This window comes from Pipra filicauda, unplaced genomic scaffold (assembly GCF_003945595.2).
Source record: "Pipra filicauda isolate LSUMZ 115617 unplaced genomic scaffold, ASM394559v2 scaffold114_size2234877_pilon, whole genome shotgun sequence".
Lineage (NCBI taxonomy): Eukaryota > Metazoa > Chordata > Aves > Passeriformes > Pipridae > Pipra > Pipra filicauda.
In genome coordinates, this window is record NW_024103596.1 from 2201448 (window position 1) to 2227910 (window position 26463).

The window sequence follows — 26463 nt, forward strand, 5'->3', positions numbered from 1 at the left end:
GATGGGCCATGTTGATATCTTGGCTGTGTCCCTGCTGGGACATCGATCTCCTGCACAGCCCTTGCCTGGTCCCCTGATGTTTTCCAGTCCCCCTGCCCAAGCAAACAAACCTCTTGCCTCTCCTTGTAGCTAGGAAAGGACCTGATGTGAGACCATCCCTTGCTCGTGGTGCACCCGGACCAGAGGGGTCTCAGCAACTTCTTGGGTTTTTGCTTCTTAAAGTGCTGAGTGCAGGGATCCCCAAACCCCACGCTGTGGGAGAGCCTGGAGAAGCGATTTTCACCAGGGCACAGCTACTCTGGTTGCAGTGAGAATATTTAATTTCAAAGCCCTACAGATCAAATGCAGATGGGGGGTGGAGCTGTGCTTATCTCTCGCCTTGTCCAGAAGTTTGAACAGCAGAGCAAACGATTTGATCATGTTTTTATTGTGCTTCTCCCCCTCTCTTCTCTCAGAGAGCTGTAAACCGGGGATAATCTGTAATTCTCCCAGCCTAATTGTGCTGCCCGGCCACCTGAGCGTCATCACCTCGCCGGGAAAATGCCCTCCATCTTCCCGGCTCTCCAGAGCCGCTCGGGGACGCGGGGCGTGTGCCGGCTGCCTTCCCAGCTGGCTGCCGAGTCCTGAGACCGAGTGTTCCCCGAGGTAATCATTTACTGGGATGCTAACTGGGCCGTCCACAGAGTGAATTAAAAGGACGTTCCTCCACCAGATCGGGAGCTGCGGGAATCCTGTGGCTGCGCCCAAAGGGTCTGTGTGTGTGTGTGTGTTTGGGTGGGGGGGGGGAATCGCGGAGAAGTAACTGGAGGCTGGGAGGCTGTTTGCGAGGAAATTAAACTAAGAATGTGTAGAAAAACAGCCGTGGGGCTTCACATTTCAAACTCAGAGTGGTATCCAGTAGGTCTGAAAAGCTGTTTAACACTTGAGCCCTGGCAGACTGCAGAATCTTATTTTCGCTGAAATATTAGTGCTCTTCCCCCCTTCGTTATAACAAAATGAAATGGAAAAGTGACCATTTGCTTGATTCAATCCAACTAAAAACCAACAGCAAACACGCAGTGGTGGGCAAAGCATTGCTTTCCCCATTTCTTTTCCCCCTCCCCCTCACAAAACATCCATTTTCAATGTTTTAACCCAGAGCTGCCTGTTTTGCTTTGAGTGACGGGGGGGAAAAAAACCAAGAAAAACCAAAAAAACAAAAACCACAAGAACTTCAAAATCAATACTTTATATTGTCTGGGAAAAAAAATTATTTTTTTTTTTTTTTAAAGCTCAACACTTTTGATGAAAAGATGTCAGCCCTGCCCGGCTCCCCGAGGATGCTCCCTCTACGGGCGATGCTGAGGCAGCGTTGCTCCCGCTCCACACCACATCCTACGCCAGAATCCCGTGGGTCAGCCCCGCACAGTGGGCACTAACACTGCAGGAGCAACCGTGACTTCCAGACAGTGAAACTTTTAGATTAAATCCTCTCTTGTATTTTTTTTTCTTTCTTCCGTAGAATACGATTTAGAAAATAATCACAAAAATCTCTCATTTTCATCTGAAGCAGTAGGATGCTCTGGTAGCACTAGAGATGGTATCAGTGTGGGTGCAAGGGGCTGTGCAAAGGGGTGTGTGTGCTCATCTCTGAATGAAAATTTGCATCTTGTGATGAAAACCCAGCTTATTTGATTAGGAATGTGCTTCTGTATTTCTGCTCTTAAAGGTGGTGGGGGTTCAGTGATCGGTGGGGAAAGCTAAAGCCATTTGTACATCGTGGTGTCCCTGTCCATGGCAGGGGGGTTGGAACTTCGTGATCTTTAAGGTCCCTTCCAACCCAAACCATTCTGTGATTTTCTGCTCCGCACTTTGGATTTACAGCTGAAGGGCTGAAGGCGCTGACACAGTGAGCTCATTCTTCCTTCCCACCGCAGTCATGGAGGGGAACTGGCACCTCTGCCTTCACCACAGCTCTCACCAAGCTGTGGAGGTGGCAGGACAGAGCCCAAAGGTAAGGACACTAGTGGCTCTTCATTGTTTACAAATGGCTCTGGAAAAATTTGTGGTGGCTCCAGATGTTCAGTTTGGTTGACCTAAACCAGCTGTTGACTGTTCAGTCAAAATTTAACAGACTCATATGGAATGCACAGGATTTTTCTATTTGGAAAATAGTGAATTTTAACCCTCTGTAGAGATCTGGAAAATGCTTCTGCAGAGCACTGTGATGAAAAGCCAAAATTTCAGAGTCACCACGAGAATGCACATAAAATGCTATGGAGATATTTTGATTCTGTAATATTGGCTAGTCGTTAGAGTAGGTTCAGGGTCAAAGGGAGAAACGCTGTGAAATCAAAAATTCCCTGCTTCTGTGGAAGATTTGGAGTTTGCCAAGGGCGGGAGGTCTGCCAGAGCGTTTCGCGGTGTGGAGCTGAGGCTCGGCGTGCTGGAGCAAAACAGTTGGTGTTGGGGGCAGAAGGTTTGATCTTGTAGAGAAAAGAAAGTTTCTGTTCATAGGTTTGCTGGTTCTGAAGGAAAAAGTTGGTGTATTTTCCTGATCTATTGTTGTTATCCCTCTCCAAGTGACGATGTGACAGCTTGGGCTGGACCAGAGCTCTTCTGCAGGGTAAATGCTGGTTGTGGGCCACTGTAGGATGTGAAATACAGGCTTCAGCCTGTGACTGTCACTCCTGGACTATTCCCCAGGTTCTTGGGGTGTTGAGGGAGGGACATGGAACCCCAGAACTCTTTTAAAAATCCATGTCACCTGCTCTGGGGACAGCCCTGCTGTCCCCAGCACATGGCCCTGCCGGAGGCAATGATGGGACAGACCTGAGGGTGTCTGAGCTCAGAGATGTCCCTGACAACTCTGCAAGGCTGAGTTATGTGGAGTCGTCATGTTAACGTACAGCCTGTGAGAAAGATAGGAGAAATACCGCCACACAGAGATCCATATTTTTCCCCACTGAGTAAAATACTGTGTAATTTTATCTAGTTACTATAAAACAGTTTATACTCCTTGTTTATAAAAAAAAAAAAAAAAGAGAGAAAAACCCATATTTCACTTCCGCTACTGACAGGCTATGGAGAAAAAATAGATGGTTTTTTCTGCATTTAATATTTCAAACCAAGTAGACCCAAAAGAAAAGGCAGCAATTAACCACAAGTACCAGCAATGTGTTCCTTGTGTTTCTTCTCTCTGGATTTGGCTACAAAGAACCAGTTCAGTACAAACTTATTTACAGTCATGTTAAATCCTTTAGCAATTATTTTCCAGGCTAGGCAGGAAAGCAGTGCAGCTGCCATGCTCACCTTCCAGACCACAGACTTCTGCGATGAGACCTGCACTTCACATTTTGTCAGGATTTAAATCCTTTACAGGATAGTTCGGAAATGGCTAGCACATATCTGACCATATGTTGGAGTAAGTTTATACATATGCACAGGGAAGTAAATTTATAAGCCTGGCAGAACCCCAAAAAGGGGCCAAATGGTAAAAAGGGCATCTATTGTGGTGCAGGTTCTCTACCTAAGAACACATAAAGGTGCATATGTAGGGCTATGTATTTTCCCCCTTCCACTGACCTGCCCTGTGGCTCCAAGTGACAGAAGGAGAGAGACCTGAGCATCATCTTGCCCACATCTGAATCACCTTACCGTTTGTGCTTGGCCTCTTGCCACCTAAATAACCCTGGCTGTAAGACCAGGGTTAGCTGAACCCTGAGTAGGAATCCAGCAAGGATACACGGTTCCTTGCCTGCTGCCTCCTCCTCTGCATAGCCTGCACCCAGGCTGGCAGCATCCTGTGACTAACTCTTCTAGACTGGATTTCTCCAAGGGACGACCAGCGCTTAATTTGGCTGACTCTGCGCTCTGCGGGAGCTCTCATCCATGCCAGCTTGAGTCCTAGCAAAAACCCATCATCATTAGTCCTCGAAAGGAACAGCTCGGGTATTCTCCACCCCCGCTCCTGCAGGCTGGGATGTACTGTGCGTTCCCACAGACCGAAATTCCCCTGGTAGGCTCAATTACAGCAATCAGCCTTCATGCTCTTTTCAGTGGCACTGCTGCCTCCGACTCTGTCCGGCCACCGCGGTGGGGCCGGGAGCTGCAGCGTTCCCACAGGTGTCGGGGGAGAGGACACGGCTCATCCAGCTACACCAGACCTGTGGATAGGACTCTGTGTGGTGGGTACGTGGGTCCCACGGGCTTGTCTCTGAGGGGGTTGCCCTAATTGGAGCCATTTGGGATGTACCCTGTACTTCGGGGAGGTGGTTAGAGCAGAGCGCCGAGCACGCGCTCTCCTTCGGCAGGGCCTTCGCTCCAGCTTGCAGCAGATTTGCTCTGGTGCAAGGCAGGGCTGGGCTGGGGAGGATCTGGCCAGTGTGCATTTCTCTTTGCTAACACTTTGGCAGCCTCTCAATGAACAAACCACTAGAAAACAAATCTGGAGCAGCCCTTGGCTGTGGTGGCCAGACCTCGGCTGTTAACTGGGCTGAAGAGTACCAGCTGCTCTGCTCCTGCCCCAGGGAGGAGAGGCCCTTCTGCTGTGGTCTGGGGACTAGAAACACGCCTCAACCAGCTCCTGCAAACTGAGATGGCTTCTAGACTCCAGCTCTGGATCCAAATCTGAATTTCATTGCTTTACATGCTGCCTGAACCGATGTCTTGGCTCCAAATATCTCTCTGCTCTAAAAGGGCAAATAATACAGTGGTGACAAACTTTTTTTCTGCCCATGGCTCTGTATAATGGTGACTTGGAGGTGCTCTGGCTTGGGCTTCCCTGGCTGCAGCCAGGACAGTGCTTGCATTTAATTCCCTTTTTCCACCCTCCTGGCAGTGGGGGCAGATTGGGCAATGTGATCTGCCTGGTTTTGTGCAGCAAGGGGGGAATGTGTGGCTCATGGTGCTTGAGCTATGGGTGCTTCCCCATGGCAGGAGGAGCTGTGCTCAAGGGGGCTAAAGCTTTCCTGTGTGGGAATGGGGAGCCAGGATGGCTTTTCCAGCTCTCCCTGTGTTGCCCATCTGCCTGGCTTATCCCCAGTCCCTGCTGATGCCTGTGGACCCCTTCCCATATCTCCCTGATGCTCTTCTCCCGAGCTTGGCCCTCTGCCCAAGCCCTGTAACTTGTGTCTGTCAGGCCTGAGGATGTTGTGGTGCTGAGCTGTGTGGAGGTGGTTTCTGGTTTGGAAGAGCAGCATGTAGGGTAGGTAATGCTGAGGACTCCAGTCCCAGGAGGGGCTTGGTGAGGGGGGATGAGGACAGAGGAAGGAATGTGTTGTTTTGGCTCTTGCAAGGCATTAATTAACCTTTCTCAGAAAAGTACTGAACCTGGAAAACCTCTCACTCTCCCTGTGTTTTCTAGTGGTGCCTGTGCAGAAGAAGTGTAATGCTGGTGCTCAGACACCAGCTGTGGTCATGCAGGGCTCTGCATCTGCTGGGTGAAAAAAGAGATATGCCAGTTATAAATTGGAAAGGTTTGGTAAATGAAATTTATTTTCCTATTTGTCTAAGTTTTGCTGGTGTTTCATAGTTCAAAAGGCATTGCTCAGATTTGCTGTGGGTTGAAAAGTAAGGGAGGAATCTGCTTGTGTCACACAAAATTTTCTCCATCCTCTTCAACTGGGAAACACTGGGTTAGCTGCTCACAGCTGGGTTTGCCTTTTGTGCCTGTGGCTGCAGTGGTCCCCACTTGCTGGCCCATGGGCTGTGAGAAGCAGCAAGAAACATTCAGGGTGTTGCAACATTCTTGCCTGTCCCCAGTGGGAGAGGACACAGCCATCCCTGGATGAAAGGGTCCAGTGGCACTGAGCCATGGCAGATGTGTTGCAAAAGTCTGGGGGAGGGGCAGGGGGAGCAGGGAGGGGAGAAGAGATGGGTCAGCCCAAATTTTGAGCAGTCCTCAGCAACATCTCTAAGCCCAAAGCTGGTCTCAGAGGCGGTCATCATCATGACCCCAAAGCTGCTGCAGTAGGTGGGCTTTGAGTCATGTTCCCAGTGAGCTGGTGCTCAGCTCCCACCCTGCTGCTGTCTCCCACCTCTTTTCTCCTAGGATTCCCCTCCTGAAGCCGCCTCAACCTGCTGTGGCACCTTCTGTCAAACGCTTCACACGTTTGTCACCAAAATGTTTTGGCAGCAGCAGCATCTCTAGGTTTTGACATAATCCCGACAGGAGACTTTCTCAATTATTACTAATGGAACATTATGCTCCTCTTTGGGAACTCCTGCATGAATAAAAAGGGTCATTAATGACATCTGCGCAGAGCCCGGAAATTATTAGTCAATGCTTATACAGTTTTATTTTATTTTTTTAATTTTTACATATATATTTTCTTAAGCTCCTGGTAATTTCCCATCTTACCTCCCACCCCCTTCTCCAAAGTCTCCCATGCAAACTGGAGCTGAGCTGGGTTATTGTCAATGTTCTTGCTTTTGTGCAGGTAAATGCTCTTCCCCTCCCACCCTTCCTTCCCTTTTATTCCCTCTTGGCTTCTTTAAAGATCGTAGCTCTTGTTTCAGTCCCAGGAGATCCCGTTGCACCTTTCTCTGGGCTTGATTTTATTGCCAGGCAAGCTCAAATACTTCTTGGACTTGGAGAAATCAGTATTGCCCTGGTCCTACCAAGGCAGTGCTGGAGAGGGAGCAGTAGGACTGTGTCCTGCTGCTTGTGGCCATCAGGGTGGCCTGTCCCCTCTCCTGCAGGATGCTGGTGGCACACAAGGGATGCTGAGAGAGGGACTGTAGGTGTCTCCAAGTACCATGTAGGGTCATGCAACAGGGAAGCTCCACTTGGATCATTTTAGAGGACTTTCTGGACACCAAACTATTAGTTTTTTTTCTGTCCTTCTGTCAGATGTTCAGTTCCCTCTGCTCCATACCCCTAAAAGCTGCCCAAAGAAGGATTTTTCTTTATTTTTTTTTTCCAGCATATTGCAGCAATTTGAGGAACTGGTAGCCCCTGTGACAGAGCCCTACAGAGATGTGACAAAAAAAAAGGTATCTCTGCCCTGAGCCATTTCAAATGGCTCTGCAAGTCAGGGCCACTGAGGAGGTGAGAGACACTGGGCTGTGCACGGTGGGTTGGAAGCTGCATCTGTCCCATGTCCTGTGTTGATAACAACACGTGGGTTCGAGCCCTGGGCTGAGGGCTGTGCCAGTGGCATGTCCAGCAGGACAAAACTCTCAGGTCGTTCCTTTTGCTGCATTGCTGTGCCAGCACATGTGGTTTGGAGGCACATGTGGGGTTGGGTTTTATTCCCAAAGAGAGGAGAGTTTTGGGATGATGGTTAGGCTTTCGGTGGGATCCCTTATGGCACGTGGTAGAGGGGAAAAGCTGCTGTCTTCATTGCTCTAAACTTGTTTTTCTTTTCTGGGTTGATATCAGTCAAATATGCTGCACAGAAGTTGAAGATGGTGTTGGTCCATACCCAGCAGGGAGAATCTCGGTGTCCTGCAGCCACTACAAGATGTCCATCTCCATGGTGAGTGTCTCTAATGCTGTTTGATGGGAGACTCTTCCCGAAGCCATCGACTGTGACCGGGGGAGATGTGGCCGCTGTGGGGCTTGACTTGCTCAGCAAGGCAAAGGGCACCACCTGGGAGAGGGGTTTGGCCCAGGTGGGAGATGTGACTATTCTCCCATGGGATACCTGGGGCCTGGACTCATTGCAGAGCTGCAGCACATCCCTGGGGAAGGTCAAGCAGGGATCACCAGCCTCAATTCAAACCTGGCACTTGGGGTAAAAGGTCGACGCAGTAACTCTACAAAGAAAACTACTAAACAAGAAATAGACTCCTTTAAAAAAAAAAGTCCCTTGGAGAAAAGATATTTCAACCCCTTTTTGATTTATGACCTACTATAGGATATTGAGACGTTATTTACAATCGATATACGCTCCTGCAAGACTCCCGCTGGAGCCATAGACCCCGCCTGTTAGAGTGGAGACTGGTCAGCCTGCTCCACTGGAAGTGCCAGCCATGTCCTGCTGGAACAGGCTATAAACCTGCATGCAGCTGTATATCTTTCAGAAAATGGACCTGGTTACACATGTCTTTGGGCAGCTGACACAGGGATATAGTTTAGGGCTAAGACAGCAGTTCAGTAGCAGAAATCAGCATTCCTCAACCTTGCCAATAATGAAATCTCTTGCACAACATAGAGAGCTCCATGGCCTTAAAGGTGCAAAATGGAGTTGTTCACTTGACTTATAATGGAATTGGGCCAATTCTGAAGCAAGCGCTGGATTTTATTCTGGGATTTTATCTTTAAAGGGGGATTTGCAAACACTTTAAGGGGGGGGGGGAGGAATTCATTCCGCGTAAAATTGCGTCCTGGCCGCATTCCAGTTTGGGTAATTACGCTCTCTTTCTGTAGTGGCTGCAGGACAAAGGGCCATTCATCACGCTCCAAAGTGCTGCAAAAGGCTCCCGTGTTCCACCGGAGAAGTGCCTGCATTTGAATCCAAGCGAGAAAGTTTTCTCCCGGTGCTCCAGGCCGCTCCGGAGAGTAATGGAGCTTGGTGCTGCTTTAGGATTCTTTTGGGTGAGATATGGGGGCAAGCACCTTGTCATGCGCCGCTCAGGCTCCAGCAAATCTGGGTAAGTAGGGCGCTCAGCAAAATAGATTCCTTCCAGCCTCCCATGGCTCGCCTTTCACCCCGAGGACATGCTTGTCTTTGCAGAGTGCCACTGGAGCTCCAGGGGATCTCTCTCTGGAGCACAGGAGCTGGATTCCCTCTCTTCAAACCTCCCATTTTGGAAATGCCTATAAGCAAGAAACTGGGTCGCATCCAGCTAAGCAGGGCTCAAGGACTTGCGGTGCACTCAGAAGTGGTGCAGGGGAGCCTGGAAGGGCGCGGGTGCTCTGCCTTCCTCCTCCCAGGTCTCCATACAACCAGAGAAGAAATATTTGCAACCCTTACTTCAGCTTTCCAGCTTAGGGAGAGTCATGCTTAAGCAGTGGACCACAGTTTTCAGTGGAAGCAATAGAGCATTGGTTATTAGGAAGTAATTCTAAACTGTGAGGGTGGTGAGGCACTGGCACAGGTTACCCAGGGAAGCTGTGGCTGCCCCATTCCTGGAAGTGTCCAAGGCCAGGTTGGACAGGGTTCAGAGCAACCTGGTCTAGTGGAAGGTGTCCCTGCCCGTGGCGTGGGGTTGGAAAGAGATGAGCTTTAAGACCCCTTCCAACCCAAACTGCTCTGTGATTCTAGGATTCCTTAGCTCCCTGGTAGCTCTATTTGCAGCTACTCTCTGTCGAGGCAGAGTGAGGCCCCACAGTGGCAGCCCCAGTGCTCAGGTAGAGGCCAGTCGAGGAGGCAGCAGCAGGTGCAGCAGCATCCCCGCAGGGTGAAGGAGCATGTCTGCATGCCACCCACCAGCTGACCTGCCAGGGAGCATCCTTGGCCTGTGTGCCTTGAGAGTGTCCCTTTAAAGCAATTTGTAGACTGTTATCCTGTATCATTAACCTAATTAGTGTAATTGCCGCCATTTATGTAATGAGTATAAATACTGGAGGAATCCCATAATTAGGAGATGTAATTAGGTAATTAATAGATGACATGGTAACAAAAATCCAGGGGAAACTTTGCAAGGTGGACACTGTGTGTTTCTGTGTGTGTGTGTGTGTGTGTGGCTGTTCCAACACACCAGTCTTGCCAGGGTCTGTCACAGAAATGCTCCACTGTTGGCTCCAGCCTGGAGCCCCTCTATAGTCCATGGGCAATGTAAAGGGACCTTCAGGTGATGTGAGAAGGCTCTTTTGAATCTCTACAGGTGTTGCAGAGGGGATCTGGAGAGCCAGGATTTGGTTAAGGGGAAGAGCAGAGCTGTGGCCATTGCCTTGCCATACAGACATGCTTTACTTTGAGATCCTGGGAGAAGCAAGGTGAATTTAGCAGAGGTCTGAGGTGTTCCCCAGCCCTAGCCTGGCTTGAAGTGCTGTTTGCCCCATAACACTTCTCTGCTACAACCAGTGCTGGAAATAGCATGACAGCCAGCTCCTGTGCCAATAGCTCGCCTGACTAGAGGATAAGGAGCCTCAGGGTGTGCTCAGCTGCCTGATAAAAGTCCCATTTTACTTCTCCTGTGGGTTTGGCTTAGAAAAGTGATTGGAGCTGGAAATTGTGTTTGGACTGTGAAGAGCTGATAAAGTTCCTGCTGTGCCTGAGGAGCATTATTTTAGAGCTTCATGAGTTGAGAGTGTTTCAGCTGGACCCTTTCTAGTCGTTGAAGTGTTGATTTTTTCCTGCTGCTCTCTGTCTCTTGCTCCTCAAAGCCTGTTGGTGCTTCTAGAAAACTTACATGTCCAGATGTATCTGAACAAAATAAGTTGCAGCTAAGGAAAGTTTTTTCTTGGAGTTTTTTTTTGGATGTGTTGTTGTTGTTGTTGATCATCTGGATTCCTGGTTGGCACCTGCCAGAAGGAGTCACTACCACTGGCTTTCAGTACCTGAAAGAGACCTACAAGAGAGCTGGAGAGGGACTTTGACAAGGGCCTGTAGTGATAGGACAAGGGGGAATGGCTTTAAACTGACAGAAGGCAGGGTTAAGTTAGATATTAGGAGAAAATTCTTGACTGTGAGGGTGGTGAGACACTGGAACAGGCTGCCCAGAGAAGCTGTGGGTGTCCCATCCCTGCAAGTGTTCAAGGCCAGGGTGAATGGGGCTCTGAGTCCCTCGGTCTAGTGGAAGGTGTCCCTGCCCACTGCAGGGGGACTGGAACAAGATGATCTGTAAGATCCCTTCTGAGCCAAATGATTCTATGGTTCTTTGATAAGCCATGGGTATCTCAGTGTAGGATGTCTTCTCTGCAAAGGGTCCTGGGCTCTTTTCACACCACACTGACTAGCCCGCACTGGCTTATTTTGGAGAAGCCATCAACCTCATGCTTTTACTCTTGGCCTCTCTCGCTCCCTTTTGGAGTATGTCCTCTCCAAAAGATGAGCTGTTATGCACTCCTTGGAGGAGCACTTCAGCCAGCAAGAAGTGACCCCAAAACCTGCAGCACTGGGAGCACCAGCTCGTGGGAGAGGTCACAGGGGAGCTTGTGCAGGAGTTGGGTGGTCAAAGGCTGCGGAGTCCCCAGGACCAGCAGCTAGAGGGAGATATGACCTCACGCTGAGGGCCAGCCTTGTCTATGCCGTGGATTCCTGTTGGAATGCCAGAGAAAATCCTCTTGCTTTCTAGTGTTCAGGGTTCATGTAATGAACAGCCATAATGCAGACTTCATTACATAGCATAAGTAATTCTCGAGATTGAAGACTTTTGAAATGGCTCCTGATGAAACTTCTGCCAAAGTCTTTCTTAGTCCTTGTCTACCTGGAAAGTTTTATCAGGTGTATCATGATCAGTATATGTAGGTCCAGTTACAGCAGGAAGGCTCTGTCTAGACATTTTCATTCCAGTATAAAGAGGGCCTTTTTTTCCTTTAGCTTAAATTCACATGCCCTTCACAAAATCAGGGCTTCATCAGTGGAGGAGCCACTCTATATGTAGCTTTATGTTTGAATTCCCACTCTGCACTGCATCAAAGCCTACTCTGCCCCGAGGCCAGGAGTTTCTGCTCCTGCCATGGCCCTGGCTCATAGATGGGGAAGTGGATTGGTTTTGGGCAGTTGCTTGGCTGGAGTCAGCTCTTTGTGCCCAAAGCAAACACATGGTCTTGCAGAGCACTTCTGCAGTCTTTCAGCTTAAGCCTCTCTGCTTCCCATGCTCCCCGTCCTCCCTTGTCCCATGCTCCCCATCCTTGCACTCCAACAGGATGTGTCCCATGGGGCACCATTTGCTGAAGTCTTCCCCAGCTGATCCTTTTGTTTTATCTAGGAAGCAGGTTTAGGGATTTGCCCTTTGAGACACAAATTTGCAGGAGCCAGTGTTGTGCTTTTGGCTCATTTTCCGTGTAGTGAGCTCCAAGTCCCAAATGATCCCAGCTTCAAACCTGTCTTGAGGCTTTGCAGACCCTTGACCCACTGGCTTTGCAGAGGTGCTACATTTCCCACCCTGCAGTCACAGAGGGTGACTTTGATGCTGGCTCTCCAAGTGATGGACTATGAGGAATACCTGCCTCCCTCGGCCCCGGGCCATCACATGGGTGAGGATCATTGCCATTTCTACACTTTGCTCTCATTTTGCTCTTGCTGTTGCCCTCACCAGGCACTGAGTATTGATTTATTCTTGGGCCCGTGTCCAAACTACCCTAACAGAGACCTCCACTATGAGTGTGGAGCAGTTGTACTTTGTCTCTTGCTCTCTTTTTATGATGAAAACACTTTTTCCTGTGTTTCTGTCTCCCCTTTGAGGTCTAGCTCCACCTGAGTCCTGCCAAATTTCATTTTGTTCCTGTATTTCTTAGTTTCCAGATGTGTCTTCCTTTGCTGATCTCTCCCCCATGTCATCTTTTTCCCTTTGTAGTCCTGACGCTAATTGTGAACACACTTTTCCTATAAAACGTGGTTCCTGGCTCAAAGCCTTGCCTGAATGGTTGTCCCACCTGCATTTCAAACTCTAACTGAAAAAAAACCCAAATAATTAAAATTTCCTCCATGTTCAAATCCTCAAGCTCTTCAGTCACCCTGAGTGCATTAACAGTGTTGTAGTTCTGGCCTAGCTTTGTGCATCTTCTCTAGTGAGCTTGATTTATCTATCCAGGATTAATCTGAAGTTGTCTTCTAGAAATGGCCAGCTGTTCTTCAAAGCTGTGGCCAAACAGGCATTTGAGGAAAGCCTCAGATATGGGTAGAGACCTGGGTGTAAGGAGCCTATTGGGAGCAGTTGTCTGAAGGAGGAAGAGGGAGCAAAGCTTTAACTGGAAGCAGTGAATTATGTTCCTCTCTAAGATTTGTCCTGGTTTGAAGCAAAATGGATCCAAGGAAGTCACGTGGTTTGTGTTAGACAAGAAGATCCTAATGTGGTCTTTTGTTTTTCCCTCGGAACTATCTCTGTCTATGGATTTGTTGGAAGACAGATTGCCAGGACAGTGTTACCAAATAATTATCCTGTGCCTCCTTATAGCAACCTTTGCAAGAAAGTGTTTAGACAGAGAAGCCACGTGAACTAGTCATTAATATCTTATAGGTCAGAGTTACAGATGTTGCATTGTGATGAAATATGTATTTCTTCCTATTTCCTCGGAAAATGGGCTTGTGAGACAGAGCAAGATTTATGATGATCTTAATTAGTTATTTCCTAGCTTTCAAAATGTTTGGGTTTGAGAGATGATATGATAGACAATTAACTTGTTGTCAGAGACAGCGACTTTTAAAATGAAATGTTTGTTCTCAAAATATTATTTATCTCAATAAGCATCGCGTGCATGCTGTAATACATACAGACATGGACGTATAGATAAATATATGGATAAGCATCACTGCAGCCAAAGGAGTTGGGAGCATGGCTTGATGCTCCTGGGATGGACAGTGTCCCCGGGCCCACATCAGGCTGAGCAGAGCACGCAGAGGTCACAGCCCTTCAGTGGGGGTTGCTGCCTTGTGGCTGCTCTTCTTGCCATGCTTGTCCTTGCCCTCCTCCTGGAAAAGTGACCTGCAGAGGGTAAAGGGACTGGTGTCCTGCCCTGCCCTTTTCTGTCTGAGTTTCTGTCTGAGAAAATGGCCAGAGACATTTTCACAGGCTGAGAGAGTTGGGGTTGTTCATCTTGGAGTAGAGAAGGCTTCAGGGAGACATTAAAGTACCTTCCAGTACCTAAATGGGCTACAGGAGAGCTGGAGAAGGACTTTGGATAAGGGCATGGAGTGAAAGGACAAAGGAGAATGGCTTCAAACTGACAGAGGCCAGGGTTAGATTGGATTTTAGGAAGAAATTATTCCCTGTGAGGGTGGTGAGGCCCTGGCACAGGTTGCCCAGAGAAGCTGTGTATGCCCATGCCTGGAAGCGTTCAAGGGATTGGATGGGGCTTGGAGCAAATTGGTCTGGTGGAAGGTGTCCCTCCCCATGGCAAGAGAGACTGGAATAAGGTGTTCTTTAAAGTGCTTTCCAGCCCAAACCATTCTATATTTCTATGATAAGTACTCCAAACCAGTAAGTTCCAGGGACACTTGCCAGTAACATGGCACTTGTTAAGAGGTGGGGGGTTGTGAAACTTTTTTGCTAAACTAGTAAAACTTAAATGAAGGGAATTATATCTCTCGTTGCTATATCCCTCAAGGACAGAGAGGGGGTTGGAGATAACCTTCAGGGAAGGCAGAGGGCAGGATTGCACTGACCCCAAAGGATGCTGGATGTGGTCCCTGAAGCCGTGGCTGCTGCGATGCCTCATTGCTGCGGGGAGCAGAGCTGCTGCAGAAGGAAAGAGGTCACCTGGAAGCTGATTTATTTTTTTTTATTTCTCTTTCTTTTGCATGTTTTCATCAAAGCTTTATAAATAACAGACAAAATCCCTGGGGAAAAAAACCTCCCAACCAGCTGCCTGTTGCAAGTACTCCAGGAAATGGGAGGTGGTGGGGGAAGAGGGAAGGAAGGCTAAATTTGGTGGCTTTTATTTTTAACAAGGGCTATTTCAGTTGGCTTTAAACCCATGTAAAAAAAAAATAAAAATTAGAGCCATGGGAAACTTTTGCCAGAACCATAGGAGTCTGTGGAGCCGAGCACTTGCTCTGGCCAGCACGGCACAGACGCAGTGTCTTTGCCAGCCCCTGCTCCAGGATTTGACAGCTCAGACGCTGCCAAGGCCATCGCAGGGACAGGGAGCTCAGGGACAGAGATGAAGCGATATATTTCAAGGCCTTGCAAGACTTCTCTAGCAAAGCCAAGAGAGGCTCAAAACTTTCCAAAGCAACCAAAGAGGGCATCTGCAAGTCCTTGCTTTTTTGCAGGGCTGGTGCAGCACAGTAAAGCTTAAGTTAACGAGCCCAGACAGTCAAGCAGAAAGAAACCCCCTTCTTCTATGTTGCTTTTTAAAAAAATTCCATGACAACCCTTCTCCTCCCGACTGGCCCTTGCTAAATCTTGCTGTTTGCAACACCTGAAGTCAAGGCGTATAAAATGACTTGGCAGCATCCCTCTAACATTCCCCTGGCACTCTTTGGAGAGCAAGGGTGTTAACCTTGGTGTCCTGGCAGTGTGCCAGGGTAAGTAATTACATTCGGCCTCTATAAATTAGCCCCACGGTCGCAGCCGGGGAGCTGCAGCGTCATTTCCTCCCGGCTGCGCGGTGCCTAACACGCTCCACCCGGGCACTGGTTGCATCCTGGTGCATGGACTGGTGGGGAGGAGAGGCATGGGGAGTGATGGGGGATTGCTCATGCTAATGCTTTGTTAAATTGCTCCGGGGTTACAGGTTTGGTTCTTGGTGCTCTTGTGTCCGGATAGGGAGAGTGGAGAGCGCGGAGCTGAATTGGATCGGGCTCCCTCTACCCCAACAGGGTGACCTGATAAATTGCCACCAGTCAGCTGAACCTCAGTAACGGCCTCTCGGCTCGCAGCTAAAATTAGCTGAAATGGCATGAAGAGAATTGCTGAAACCTCCACGAAAGTGATTTAAGCCGAAGCACGTGACCTCGCATTTGTCACGGGCCGGAGCACGCGCAGGCCTGCTGGCACAGCACAGGTGATGTGCAGGAGCGTGTTAAGCCGAGGAGTCTCGATCTGTAAGTCTTAACTCCAGTAGCTGGACCGAATGCTCTACCTGTGACCTTATCTCACATCTCTCTGTTCCCCAGCACTGACTCAGGTTAACTCCCTTCTGCTGGGACCCAGCTTAAAGGGTCTTCAGCAGGTGTTGGGTTACAGCTGGAATGGACTTCAGAGTGCAGGAAGGGTTAATTTAAGATTAGGAACAATGTGTTGGCCAACTGTGCTTATTTTCCAGTGCAGATGCCAAGATAACCCTGTCCAGTCTGGGCTGAGATGGACTGCGCTTACATGGAGGATGAAACCAAGAGGGCGGGAAGGTCTAAGCAGGAGGAGATGTGGTGCCACGTTCCAGACTGTCTTGTCATTGTTCCTTTCAAAGGTCATCTGCTTGGTCTCTAATTTCCTAGATTGGGTGCTAAGGGCTTTGGGGTCACTGTGCCTTCTCTTCCATGAATCCAGCTGCCCCAGAGTGGGTGCCCTTCCCAGACTGGCAGCTCAGGCTGCAGCTCCTGTGGTTGCCCACTGTGGAGCAGTTCTACCTTTGCATGGCTGTTCTGTGTGTGGGAAAGGATTTCAAGAAACAATTGACCAAATGAAACCTCCGTAATGCTTCTAAATACTCAAACACATTAGACATGCCTGCCCAGCTCAGAGATAAATTAGAGCTATTATCACTAGAGCCCAGACAAACAAACGGAGGGCTCTCTCCAAACAAGCCATTCACTCAAGAGACTGGATTTACAAGGGTCAGGGAAGCAGCATGAGCTGCAGGCACTTGCTTTCTTTGGAAACCTGTTTAAATTGGCCATATTGATTGGTGCAGAAGGAGGGGAGAGAGCACAGCTCTGCCCTTTGGAATGTGGGGAGTCACCTCCATGCAGGGACTGCGGTGCCGTGACATACTAGCTGGCATTTTGCTCTCCATGTCTTCTGTCAAAACTGGAAGTCAGAGACTGATCCATTTTGCATTTTGCCCCTGCGATGGTTGGGAGATCAAGGTGTGCAGGAGCACATCAGGGATGCCAAGGCCACTTTGCCTTGCCCTTGGATTTTTGTGTTTGCTTCCAAGGAGGGATGGGGAGCCAAGCTGGCGGTAAGGTGGCACTAAGAGAGAGGCCAGTTCAAATCAGCATCTTGGGCATCAAGAAAACTGCCTGAAGGGGTAAATGGAAGGTAGAGCATGTATTTTGGGCTGAATTTTGCATGGCAGCTAAAGGAAGGAAGGAGCAGACGCAGTGACAAAAAAGGAGTAAAGAAAAAGAGATGATTATTCTGCTTCCTTGCTGTGTTGGGCAGCCAGTGCTCTGGTGCAGGGTCTCCAGCACAGCTTTCCACGGTGTCCAGGAGCACCACACTGGAGCTGAGCGTGACAGAGGCTGGGACTCAGAGCCCGGCTCAGGCAGGGTGTTTGGAGAAGGGCCACAGTCAGAGCAGGGTTTCAGCTCTTGGCTGGGCCCCCTGAGCCAGCCTCCTTGAGACTGGGGGAGCCAAGCTGGGGGGAGACGCTGGGCTGGGAGTTCTGCAGCATTATGACCCCTGCCCACTTGCCTGGCAGCTCAGGCCAGCAACACCCATGGAGGCTGTGAGGGTGTTATTATCTTCTGAGAGATGCTCTTGAACACAAAAGCTTGATCCTGAATCAGAGTGTCGCTTTTTGGAAGATGTCCAGTCTGCATGCACAACCTCTGACTGATGTTGAATTTGCCATTTCCCTTGGTAACCAGGCCTGGTGATTAACTACCCTCCCTGCTCAAAATTGTCTTTTATTTCTCATGCAAGGTTCTCTCACTCAGTGTTGTCAACTCCCACTATTTATTTTGGGTTTTGCTGCTTACTGTGCCTTTTACCTGTAAGCCTAATGAACATGCCAATCTCAGCTATTTTCACTCTGTGGGTATCTGGGATCAAGTCACGACGAAGATTTTCTTTGACTGCTGAGCAGACAGAGCCCTTTCAGTCTTTTGCAGGGTTGAGCACAGGCAGAGCAGAAGCTGTGCTCGCCACTGCCTTGAGCATCTCCCAGTGCGTGGGATTTTATTTAAAGTCCCAGCCTCTGGACTTGAGCCATTACAGGGACCTTCCACTCTTTTATTTTGCAGAAACCTGAAAACAATTACTCAAAAGAGAAACAAAAATAATTTGCTGGTTTATTTTTTTTTAATGCATCAAGACTTCTGTGATGTTTTGGTTTATTGTGAGCAGAAAGGGTGGTGGGTGCTGGCTTGGTGAACAATTAGCAAAGCTGAGAACTTGCCAAGGAGACACTGTGGGCCTCAGGGGGTGTCTTCTTCCACTGTGTGTGGTTCCACAGGCAAGGCAGACACTGACCTGAAATTCCTACAGCTCTTCTCCCTGCCCAGCACCAGGGTAGGTTTAGTTAATGTGGGTGGCCCTTATGACCTCGACATCTCTGAATTTCAAGTGTTCATCGTCTGCAGGTTTTTCTGCATTGCTGGGCAGGCTGAAGGGCACAAGTGGCCTCACCATCAGTGTCATGCACGTGGAGGGAGATGGAGTTTATTTTCCAGCTTCCTTCAAGGGTCAGAGGTCCACTGCGTTGTGTCAACCTCTCTCAGCTGAGCTAACGTGCTTCAGTAATCCCAAGACTTCAGATTTTTTCATCTTGCACTGTGTCTGTCACCCTCCCCATATCTCCTGGCACTGCTGGTATAAATTAGAAGCATTTCAAAATGAAACAGCAAGATGCCTTGTTTAAAAATATTGAAATCATGTGTTTCCCCTTCCTTCATTCCTCTCTTTATATTTCTTCCCAGGAAAAAACCTATTTGTGAAGCTGGATATCCAGAGCCAGTAGTAGCTTTGGTGACTGAACCCCAGGTGGTTTTCTGTTGATTCAGAACTTCAGCAAGTCCTACTAATTGCAAGTCCTGCCCTTGCAGTGAAGCTTTGCCTCACTCACCATTTCCAGGCTTCAAGATTTGGGTACTGTTACCTGTCATTTCTGCTTCTAAAAGGACTCTGGAGACTGGGAGTTTGGGAGCGTTCTTCTAGCCCCTGGGGATTTTGTGCATATGTGTTATCCTTTCCATAAAAGAATCAATCTGGTGGTCAGGCCCCAAAATGCTTGAGTATTTATTTAAAAGTAAAATAAAAAGCTGCAGCAAATAGGGGCTGATGTCTTAAGGGCTGGGAGAAAAAGAAGGAAGGATGGGTGTGTCCACGTGTTACACATCTACAGGTTCTTGTGGCGTCCTGCAAGGTGAAGGAAAGTCGGTAGCGTATGCCTGTGGTTATTGTGTTTGCTTCTCAGTTATCATATGAGGCCTAAATTAAGATGTCAATAAAATATTCCATGATGGGCATGTTAAGACAGCTGTGCCTTGTGTTTTATGAAATGATTCGAGGAGCAGAGGAAGTGGGTTGTTCCATCTGGCACACTCTGATGAACCCTGGTGAGGATGCTTTGCCCCAGTTTTCAGAGGGAGATGCTCGAAGATGCCCAACTCTGCTCCTGCCTTGCTACCCAGGCACTAAGGGTCGGAGGAAACACTGGTGGTGACTCAGTCCCTTGGAAAATTATCTTGCTTATTTATGTGATGGTGAGGGAGAAGTTTGTGTTTAGAGGTCAGTGAATTAACGAATTAGAAAACAAAGACTCAAACCAATGTTCATTATTTTCTGAAAAGCAAATGCAGTCTTGGCTTTCATTTACTGCAGAAGCATTTAAGAGATTTTCCTAGCAGAGATCAGAGCTCCAGCTAGTGAAACCCTGTAAGAAAGAGTTCGTGCCTCAGGCAGGAGACAGACAGACAGTGCAAGGGAAACAGAAGCAGTGACTGGTATTTGAGCACGTTTACGGGAGCCAAAAAGCAGAGCTGGGACCGCAGGGCCAGCCCTGGAAACCCCAGGCCATAGAACCAACCTCCTTCCTCCCACAGCAATGCTCTTAACATTGACCAAGACAGGATCGTTCATGTGTTGCCCCTGGAGTCAGTGGCTGAAAAGCACTTTATGAGGCAGCAGAAACACAATGGGCTATTATTTTTAGACTAGAGCCATTCACACATTTTCTCTGCAAAGCGGGTACCCTCTCTCTTTGTTGTGTTTAGTTGTTTGTGCTGCCTACTATTCCCTGCCTATCCAGCATCTAGCAAAATGAGATGCTGATCTTGTCTGGGGAGGTAAAATATTGCAAATTACCCTCATCTGGAAACCCTTTGGGTTTGAACCTGAGCGCTGCACTTGTGCTGTAGCTCCGTGTCCAAACCGGTGGAGCTAATGACCTGAGACTGCAGGGAAGTTTGGACACAGGCTGCAGCTCTGTCTCCCGGTAATGCTCTCCTCAGTGGATTAGAAGAAGCTTCCCTGGCAAACTGGGAAGGAGTCCAAGCTGGGGAGCTGGTGTGATAGGAACTGACAGGGCTGGAAATTTGATTTCTGACTCTTTGTGCGTGTATTTCTTATGAAAGAAGAAGAGGGAGAGGGAGCCAGGAGTACTTTGAATCCTGCAATCATTAAAACCAATTCCACTTTTCCTGCCCCTGCCCACCTCCTGATATGTGTGTGAAACAATCTTTACAGCTACACAGCCATCAGATGGTATCGACCCGGCGGTGGAAATTGCTATTGACTGCTGCTGGTGCTGCTCTCTGCACTTCCGTGGCTTTTAAAGTGACACTCTTCAGGTGATTTCAGTTTGCACTTGATACAGCCTGGGAAGCACTGCCTGAAACGGGATGGGAAGAGCATGTGTGGGATTTGTGTATGCAACAAACACCGTCACTCTCCTTTAGTCAGGGGAAGGGTGTTTGAGCATGTGGGAAGAGATGCTTCTGCAGAATCATTCATCTAATAGGAAGATTCAGAAATCTGAATTTTTTTTTTCTTTAGTCCATCATGAAAGGATTCTTGTCTCCCACTACAGTTTTTTCCTACTGCAATTCCAGCACCAAACCAGGACCATTCTTCTACCCATATGAAGAATCCGTCCAGTCCTACATCAGCTGAGGACTAGATACGTTGATTTCTTGTTTTAAGGGGCACCTCTTATTCCATATTATGAATTCTCTCTCATCTGCTTTGGGTTCCAAAGGAAAAAAGTCAGGAAGCAATAATATTTGCCTTTGATGCAAGTGTTTCATGCATCTTAAAAACCCTTTTGATCATGTATGAGAACAGGGCTCTGGCTTAGGACTGTAAAAATGCACATTTTGTTTCCTCCAAGGCAATTTAATTGATGGCATTTGGTTATTCCAGTTCTTGGGTTTGGAGTTAAGTGGTGGTGAGGGGAGATGATAAAAAAGCTGTGTAAAAACCAGGGTTAGAGTCTGACCCCAGCTCCACAGAGTAAATCTAGTGCAATGCCATTCTCATGATGCTAGTGGTCACTTGGGTTTCTGTGCAGTGAAGGTCCCTGTCCTACCTGCAGTGAAGACCTGGTAGATGCTGTCTTCTTCCAGAGCAGGCTGTGATGGTGAAGTCTCCCAGGGGCTGTTTTCTTCTGGAATGTTTCTCCAGGGCTGACGGCAGCACTGTGGCCTCCAGTCCAAATGCAGTCCACCTGCCAAGCACTGGCTTGGAGAAGGATGAACATGCTTTGGGAAGTGACATTTGTCTGGTCAAGGAGTAAAGCAGGGAGCACCCTGCTGTGGTCTGACCTGTGCTCCAAACCAGGCAAAGCTCCTGCCTCTCTTTTACCAGCAAGTTGGAGGTGCTGTTATTAAAAGAATGGATGTTGCTCTCTCTCATAGAGCTCTGCCTTTGTTCTTCTTCCAGATTTGTGCCTTAGACTTCAACCACATGGTAGTGCCCAGGAGCAGAGGCTGCCCAGATGTGTCCAGAGTGTATGTGCAAGGACTGCCCTTTTTTGTTATCTGGAACAGTGACTGCCTAAAGCTTCTGAGCCAGCCCCTTAGCTCGAATGCAAATAACCACTGCTATTAGCTATGAGCAGTCTCTGACAGCCTTGATTTCAGGTCACAAGACTGGCAGGCTGCTGAGGTGTCAGGAGACATGCCTGGTATTTCCAAACTCTCCAGCCCAAGCCCTGGGAACTGCTCTGCTGGTTTACACCGAGCCTTGGTGTTCATGGGGTGAGTCTGACCCTTCTCAGCCTGGCTCTGTCTCAGCTGAATGGGAGGAAGAAGTGGAAATAGAAAGGGTTGGATGTGGAGAGCATGTCTTGGTGGGATGGTTTGCATACCCAGCCTTCCCAGGCTGGGAAGGGAGATGGAGCAGGGCTGGGAGATAGGGTTAACTGAGAGTCAGCAGACCTGCTGGCTGATGCGGGCAGAGCTGAGGCAGTAAGAAGCCTGGCCTAGGGGTGGTTTGACGTGCCAAACGCTGCCCTGCATGTTTGGGACAGAGCTCTGAGAAGAAGGTACAGAATATCTCTGGGTGAGCACATGGCCCTTTGCTGCTTTTGCATCTGCTGCCCACCCCTGGGATGGTCACAGGTCAGACATGTCAGTTGGGAGGGGGGCTGATGACTATAAAAACCTCCTCTTGCCTGTGGCTTCTTTTGCCTCTCCTCTCTTTCCCCTCTGCTTATGGCAGCATGCATCTCCCAGCACACTGCTCCCATTTCTCTCCTCCCACTGCATCCCCATCTGGCTACTGGAGGCCAAACACTGCCTGTTCCATGGGGACAGTAGGGACCTGGGATGACTTTTCTCCTCCCCACTCCTCCTTGGGCTCTGCCACTGTCTTTCTTTCTGGTCTAATTCTTGTATCGCTCCAGAACTAGACTATCCTACTGGGGAAAGAACAATTATCTGGGAGAAGGGGCTGAAAGCCTGGAACACAGGAGGAGTTTCGGCTCTTTTATTTGAGGCCAGGGCAATGTGAGCCAAGTGAGGTCTTTCAAGCCTGGACCTTGAAATCTGGGGTCCCACTCAGGACTTGTAAAAATTAGAAAGCCAGGTTTTTACTGTGAGTTAAATCAGTACTTCTTCAAATGAGATTTATTAATTTACATCATTTGAGGACCTTCCCCAGCATGAGACTGGGGGAAAAGCAGCATGTTAGAGTTGCTGGTAGCTTTTGAGTGTTATATGTCCTTTTGTCTTCCCCATTGCAGGACCACAGCACCCCCATCTTTTTTCCAGCCCTCTGGCAAATGTCTTCTGTCCCCATCCCTTGGACATCTTGACTTTGTGGTTCATTAAATAGAGGTGGCAAAGGTTGAAGCTGCTGGTAAATAGGCCAGTGTGGGAGGCTGAAGGCTCATTCCAGAGCAATATTCAACAGCTCCACCTCTGTCTCAGCAGGATCTTCTTCCAAAGCCCCAATCCCAGTGAACATGGCTTTCCCTTCTCAGGGCTGTGGCTTTCCCTTTGCAGCCAGTGCTGAGCTGATGGGGCCAGTGGACCACGCATGGAATGTGAGTGTAGGTGGCTTGGAGCTCACTGTGAGATGCAAACAGTGTTTGCTCTGCAGGCTTCGCTCTGGTTCAGAGGCAGTGGCAACCTGTCCTTTCTGGCTTCCCCTTTGGAGAACTGTGCCTAGGAACTTGCTCCCTTAGCCCACCTCCCAGCTCCTCATGTCCCATAGTAGTCAGGTGCTGCTGGAATGTGCATGTGCCCTTATCAAACAGGCAGCCCTCGACAGTTTCTCTTTCTTCTGGGCTTAACCTGCCTAAGTCTTTTTGGGGCGAGATACGATATGCGACTTGACAGCAATTCGAGGTGAGATTTTTTTCCTCCTGGGAAAGCATGGTAAGAAATTAAGCTTTGCAGGTTTTCTGCCCAGTGGACCAAGGAAAGAAAAGTCCTTGGTGAACTTGGGGCTGGGTCTGGAGACAGGAGAGCTGCTGCTGTGATTTGTGGCTATGCAGTTCTCTCTGCAGCACTGCCTCCGTACTCAGAAGTGAGAGGCAAGTGGTTTTGACACCTCTTTATGACCTGGGAGCCACAGGGAAGTGGTGGTGACTTGTGTTCTGGAAAGACAAGGTCATCGACAAGGGTGGTGCAAGCATCTTTTTTGGTTCGTCTGACCCTACTAGAATCCAAATATTTTCAATTCATAGGAATTAAAGTGAACATCATAGTTTTAGGCTACTGGCTATTTGAATCTGGTTGCTTCCCAAGGTGGTGTACAATACAGGGATATTAAGGGGAAAGCTGTTGATAAGAGCAACAGTGAAAATGGATGTCTGGTTTCAAGCCTGTCTGTCCTACAACCTTCAGGGCCTGCCAGGGGACGTGTTTCCTGGGCTGTGAAAAACCAATATGGGACACAATCATATATCAGGGATTATATCGATCATTGTCTCAGACCCATTCAGTCCAAGGACACCAGCACCTTTTGGAGAGGAAGTGTTGCTCCTGCTCTGGGACTCTGGGGAGGGTGTTGAATGCATGGCAGTGATGCTGTGCAAGGGGAAGTGACTCCCCTTTAGGGAATGCTGGGTCCATACTTGAACCAATTAGTAGAATGGAGCTGAGCAAAGTACAGAAGGGATCAGACTGATAATAAGCAAAATGCTCAAATATGGGAAGTTGGGGAAGAAGCCAAATGAAAATGAAATGAAAGGCTAAGGTCCAACTTCAGCAGTTGTGCAGAAAGGATGGGACAGCTGATAATAGGAAAGCCTGCAGGAACAATGGGTCAAACCCCTACGCAAGAGACTGAAGGAATCTGTGAACAAGCCAAGTGGGGGCGGGGGGATTTTATCGAAAAGCATTTCAGCAAATTAAAGCTGTTGGCTTGCTTACCACTATCAAGACCTAAGTCCCTCACTGTGACCTCATTGCTCAGTGCTTTGTGGGGATGGCCAGTTGAGAAGTGCATGGGTGAGTCAGGTTCTGTCTCAGAGGAGCAGCAAGGGTCTTCTTGGCAGACCTTTGCATGGGGGGAATGCTTCCCACCAACTTTACTGCTATGGAGGGGCCGAGAGCATTTGCTCTATCCCTTAATTCAGAGCTGATGAGAATTGTCTTTGGGGATAACCTTAAACCCCTCTTTTATGAAGGTGAAATCAGAAACCCGTAGCTGAGCCTCTTCCTTGGCAGTCTTTCCTAGTCTTGGAAATCCATGGAAGACTCAAGAGACGAAAACCAATTTCTGACTGCAGACGAACTCCATAAAGACCACTTGAAGGTAGATGATGTGATGAAAAACATCCCAAAAACTGTAAGTCTGCATCTAAGAAAATTATTTTCTTACAAAGAAAGTAGTTCTAGATCCCTCTAGTTCACATGAGGCAGCGGGGATTCCTTTCACAGACACGTCGATTAAGGTAGGCATTACATGATCACCTTTGGGTGAGAACCTCAGCTCTTGCTAGTGGAGGAAAGGCTCCTCTTTTTCTTGGCTCTCCATATCCCCATGTGTACAAAAAGAATAGGGATATACCTTCTTGGTAAATCATCTGAAAATGGACTTGCTACGAAAGACAGCCCATTCTGCTAGCGGCAAAGAGGTCCCATTTGGAGGCTTGACTTGTGAGATCTCGTGGAGAATCTATGGAATACAGTCATGAGTTCGTACCTCTAATGTGGCTTTCTCTTTATAAAAGTACTGCACGGAATGTGAGACTCACTAGATAAAAGTGAATTTAACAGCTATTTTGTATCCTTTGAGGAACATCAGTGCTGGTTGAAAGAGGGGAAAAAAACCTTTTTGTTGAGTCTGGAATGGACCTGCTTTTATTGAAGGACTCTACAACTGCTTTTGTTGCTATTTCCGCTGATAGCTTTTACCTGACTTGTTTTCAAAATCCTTGTTGAATTTTTTTTCTGTCCACAAAAAACTGCATTTCCTTGCTGAAATTCAAGTTGGGGGTCTGGAAAAACGTCCTAAATGATTTTACAGATGTCTTGTTCTGATGTAGAACTCCCAGAAATAGGGCATTCTGTAAGGGAAGTCACCTGTTTATTTCCAGGAGGGTAGACAATTTATTTTAAACAATGCCATCTTCTTTTCAATTATAGATGCTTTTGTGGAAAAAAAAATTCCAACAGTCTCTAAGAAAGAACACGTGATCACAATTAAAGGATGTGCTGTACTGTATCAGAAGGTAGCATTTAAACCAGGGAAAGCCTGAATATTGGCTATAACTCATTGTAATTATACCATCTATTTCAAACATGTAAATATGTTTGGTAGCACTTACATGTTTATGTCAGCTATTGGGAAAAGATGTTTTTCTTTTTGGTAAACTTCTGATGGTAAGAATTTTGTTCCTTGCATTCGAATAAATAACAAACAAGCTTACATACCACAAATTTTTGTGTGAACAGAACTTGGTCCCCTCTTTTGTGGTTGTAGGATTGTACTCATGTTTGGGTTATTTATAATAATTTCATGAATAGGTAATATTAATAAGCAACATATTAATTAAGACATATATTTCTCAGTAGGATAAACCATGACCGTGGCAAACTCAGTGTGATGCAGGGGATTAAACATGAGGCTGGGAATGGGGTGAGTAGGAATCTAATTCTGGCTCTTTCCACCCTAACTGGGGTCAGGGGTATTTAGCTCATTTTGGAAGGGCTTTGAGATCTGCAGGTTGAGATCCCTCCAGAAGACCCAGGTGCTTTCCTAAAGTCTAACACACAAACCCTGCAAAAACCTGAAGGCTGATTTAACCTGGCATTGGAAGTGAAGCTGCATCTCTGCTCGAATTGATGAGAAAACTCCCTTTGCTTCTGGGGATTGGGATCCTTTGCTAGGAGAAATCATTCTGAGCCTATTTCCCGTCCCTTTGACATTTTCTGTCTTATCAAAAGCCAAAGGAGTAAGGAAGAAGGTTAATGACTAAATTGACAAATAAACAATCAGTTCAAAGCAGCAACACGACATTTCCTGGAAAATTTAAGAACCTCCTCTGAAAATCAGTTAGGAATGTAAATGCTGCCACGCTCCAACTCAGGGGAGGCTATCCGTACGGAGCTCATTGTGTTACAGGGGCTGAGGCTGGCTGGGAAATAG

General features: G+C 48.0%; 1 protein-coding gene and 1 long non-coding RNA gene across 4 annotated transcripts; both read left to right on the top strand.

The window, feature by feature from the left end:
* The first annotated feature begins 473 nt into the window (after positions 1-473).
* Positions 474-9060, top strand: LOC113998183. 3 transcript variants are annotated; one of them, XR_005564643.1, is made up of 6 exons: positions 477-645; positions 1864-1993; positions 6906-6975; positions 7364-7460; positions 8354-8577; positions 8661-9060. XR_005564643.1 is itself a non-coding variant. In XM_039384290.1 (4 exons), exons 1-4 carry the CDS (start codon positions 3962-3964, stop codon positions 8932-8934), a joined length of 804 nt encoding a protein of 267 aa, XP_039240224.1. In that variant the 5' UTR covers positions 2625-3961; the 3' UTR covers positions 8935-9060. The 3 variants fall into 3 exon arrangements, 1 of the variants encoding a protein (XP_039240224.1); XR_005564642.1 differs by lacking the exon at positions 6906-6975 and having other exon boundaries at positions 474-645; positions 1272-1993; XM_039384290.1 differs by lacking the exons at positions 477-645; positions 1864-1993; positions 6906-6975 and adding an exon at positions 2625-4170.
* A 4796-nt stretch (positions 9061-13856) lies between these two features.
* LOC120323794 lies at positions 13857-26326 on the top strand. The gene is made up of 2 exons (XR_005564646.1): positions 13857-15946; positions 18342-26326. It is a non-coding gene; the product is annotated as an uncharacterized LOC120323794 (long non-coding RNA).
* Positions 26327-26463: the final 137 nt, after the last annotated feature.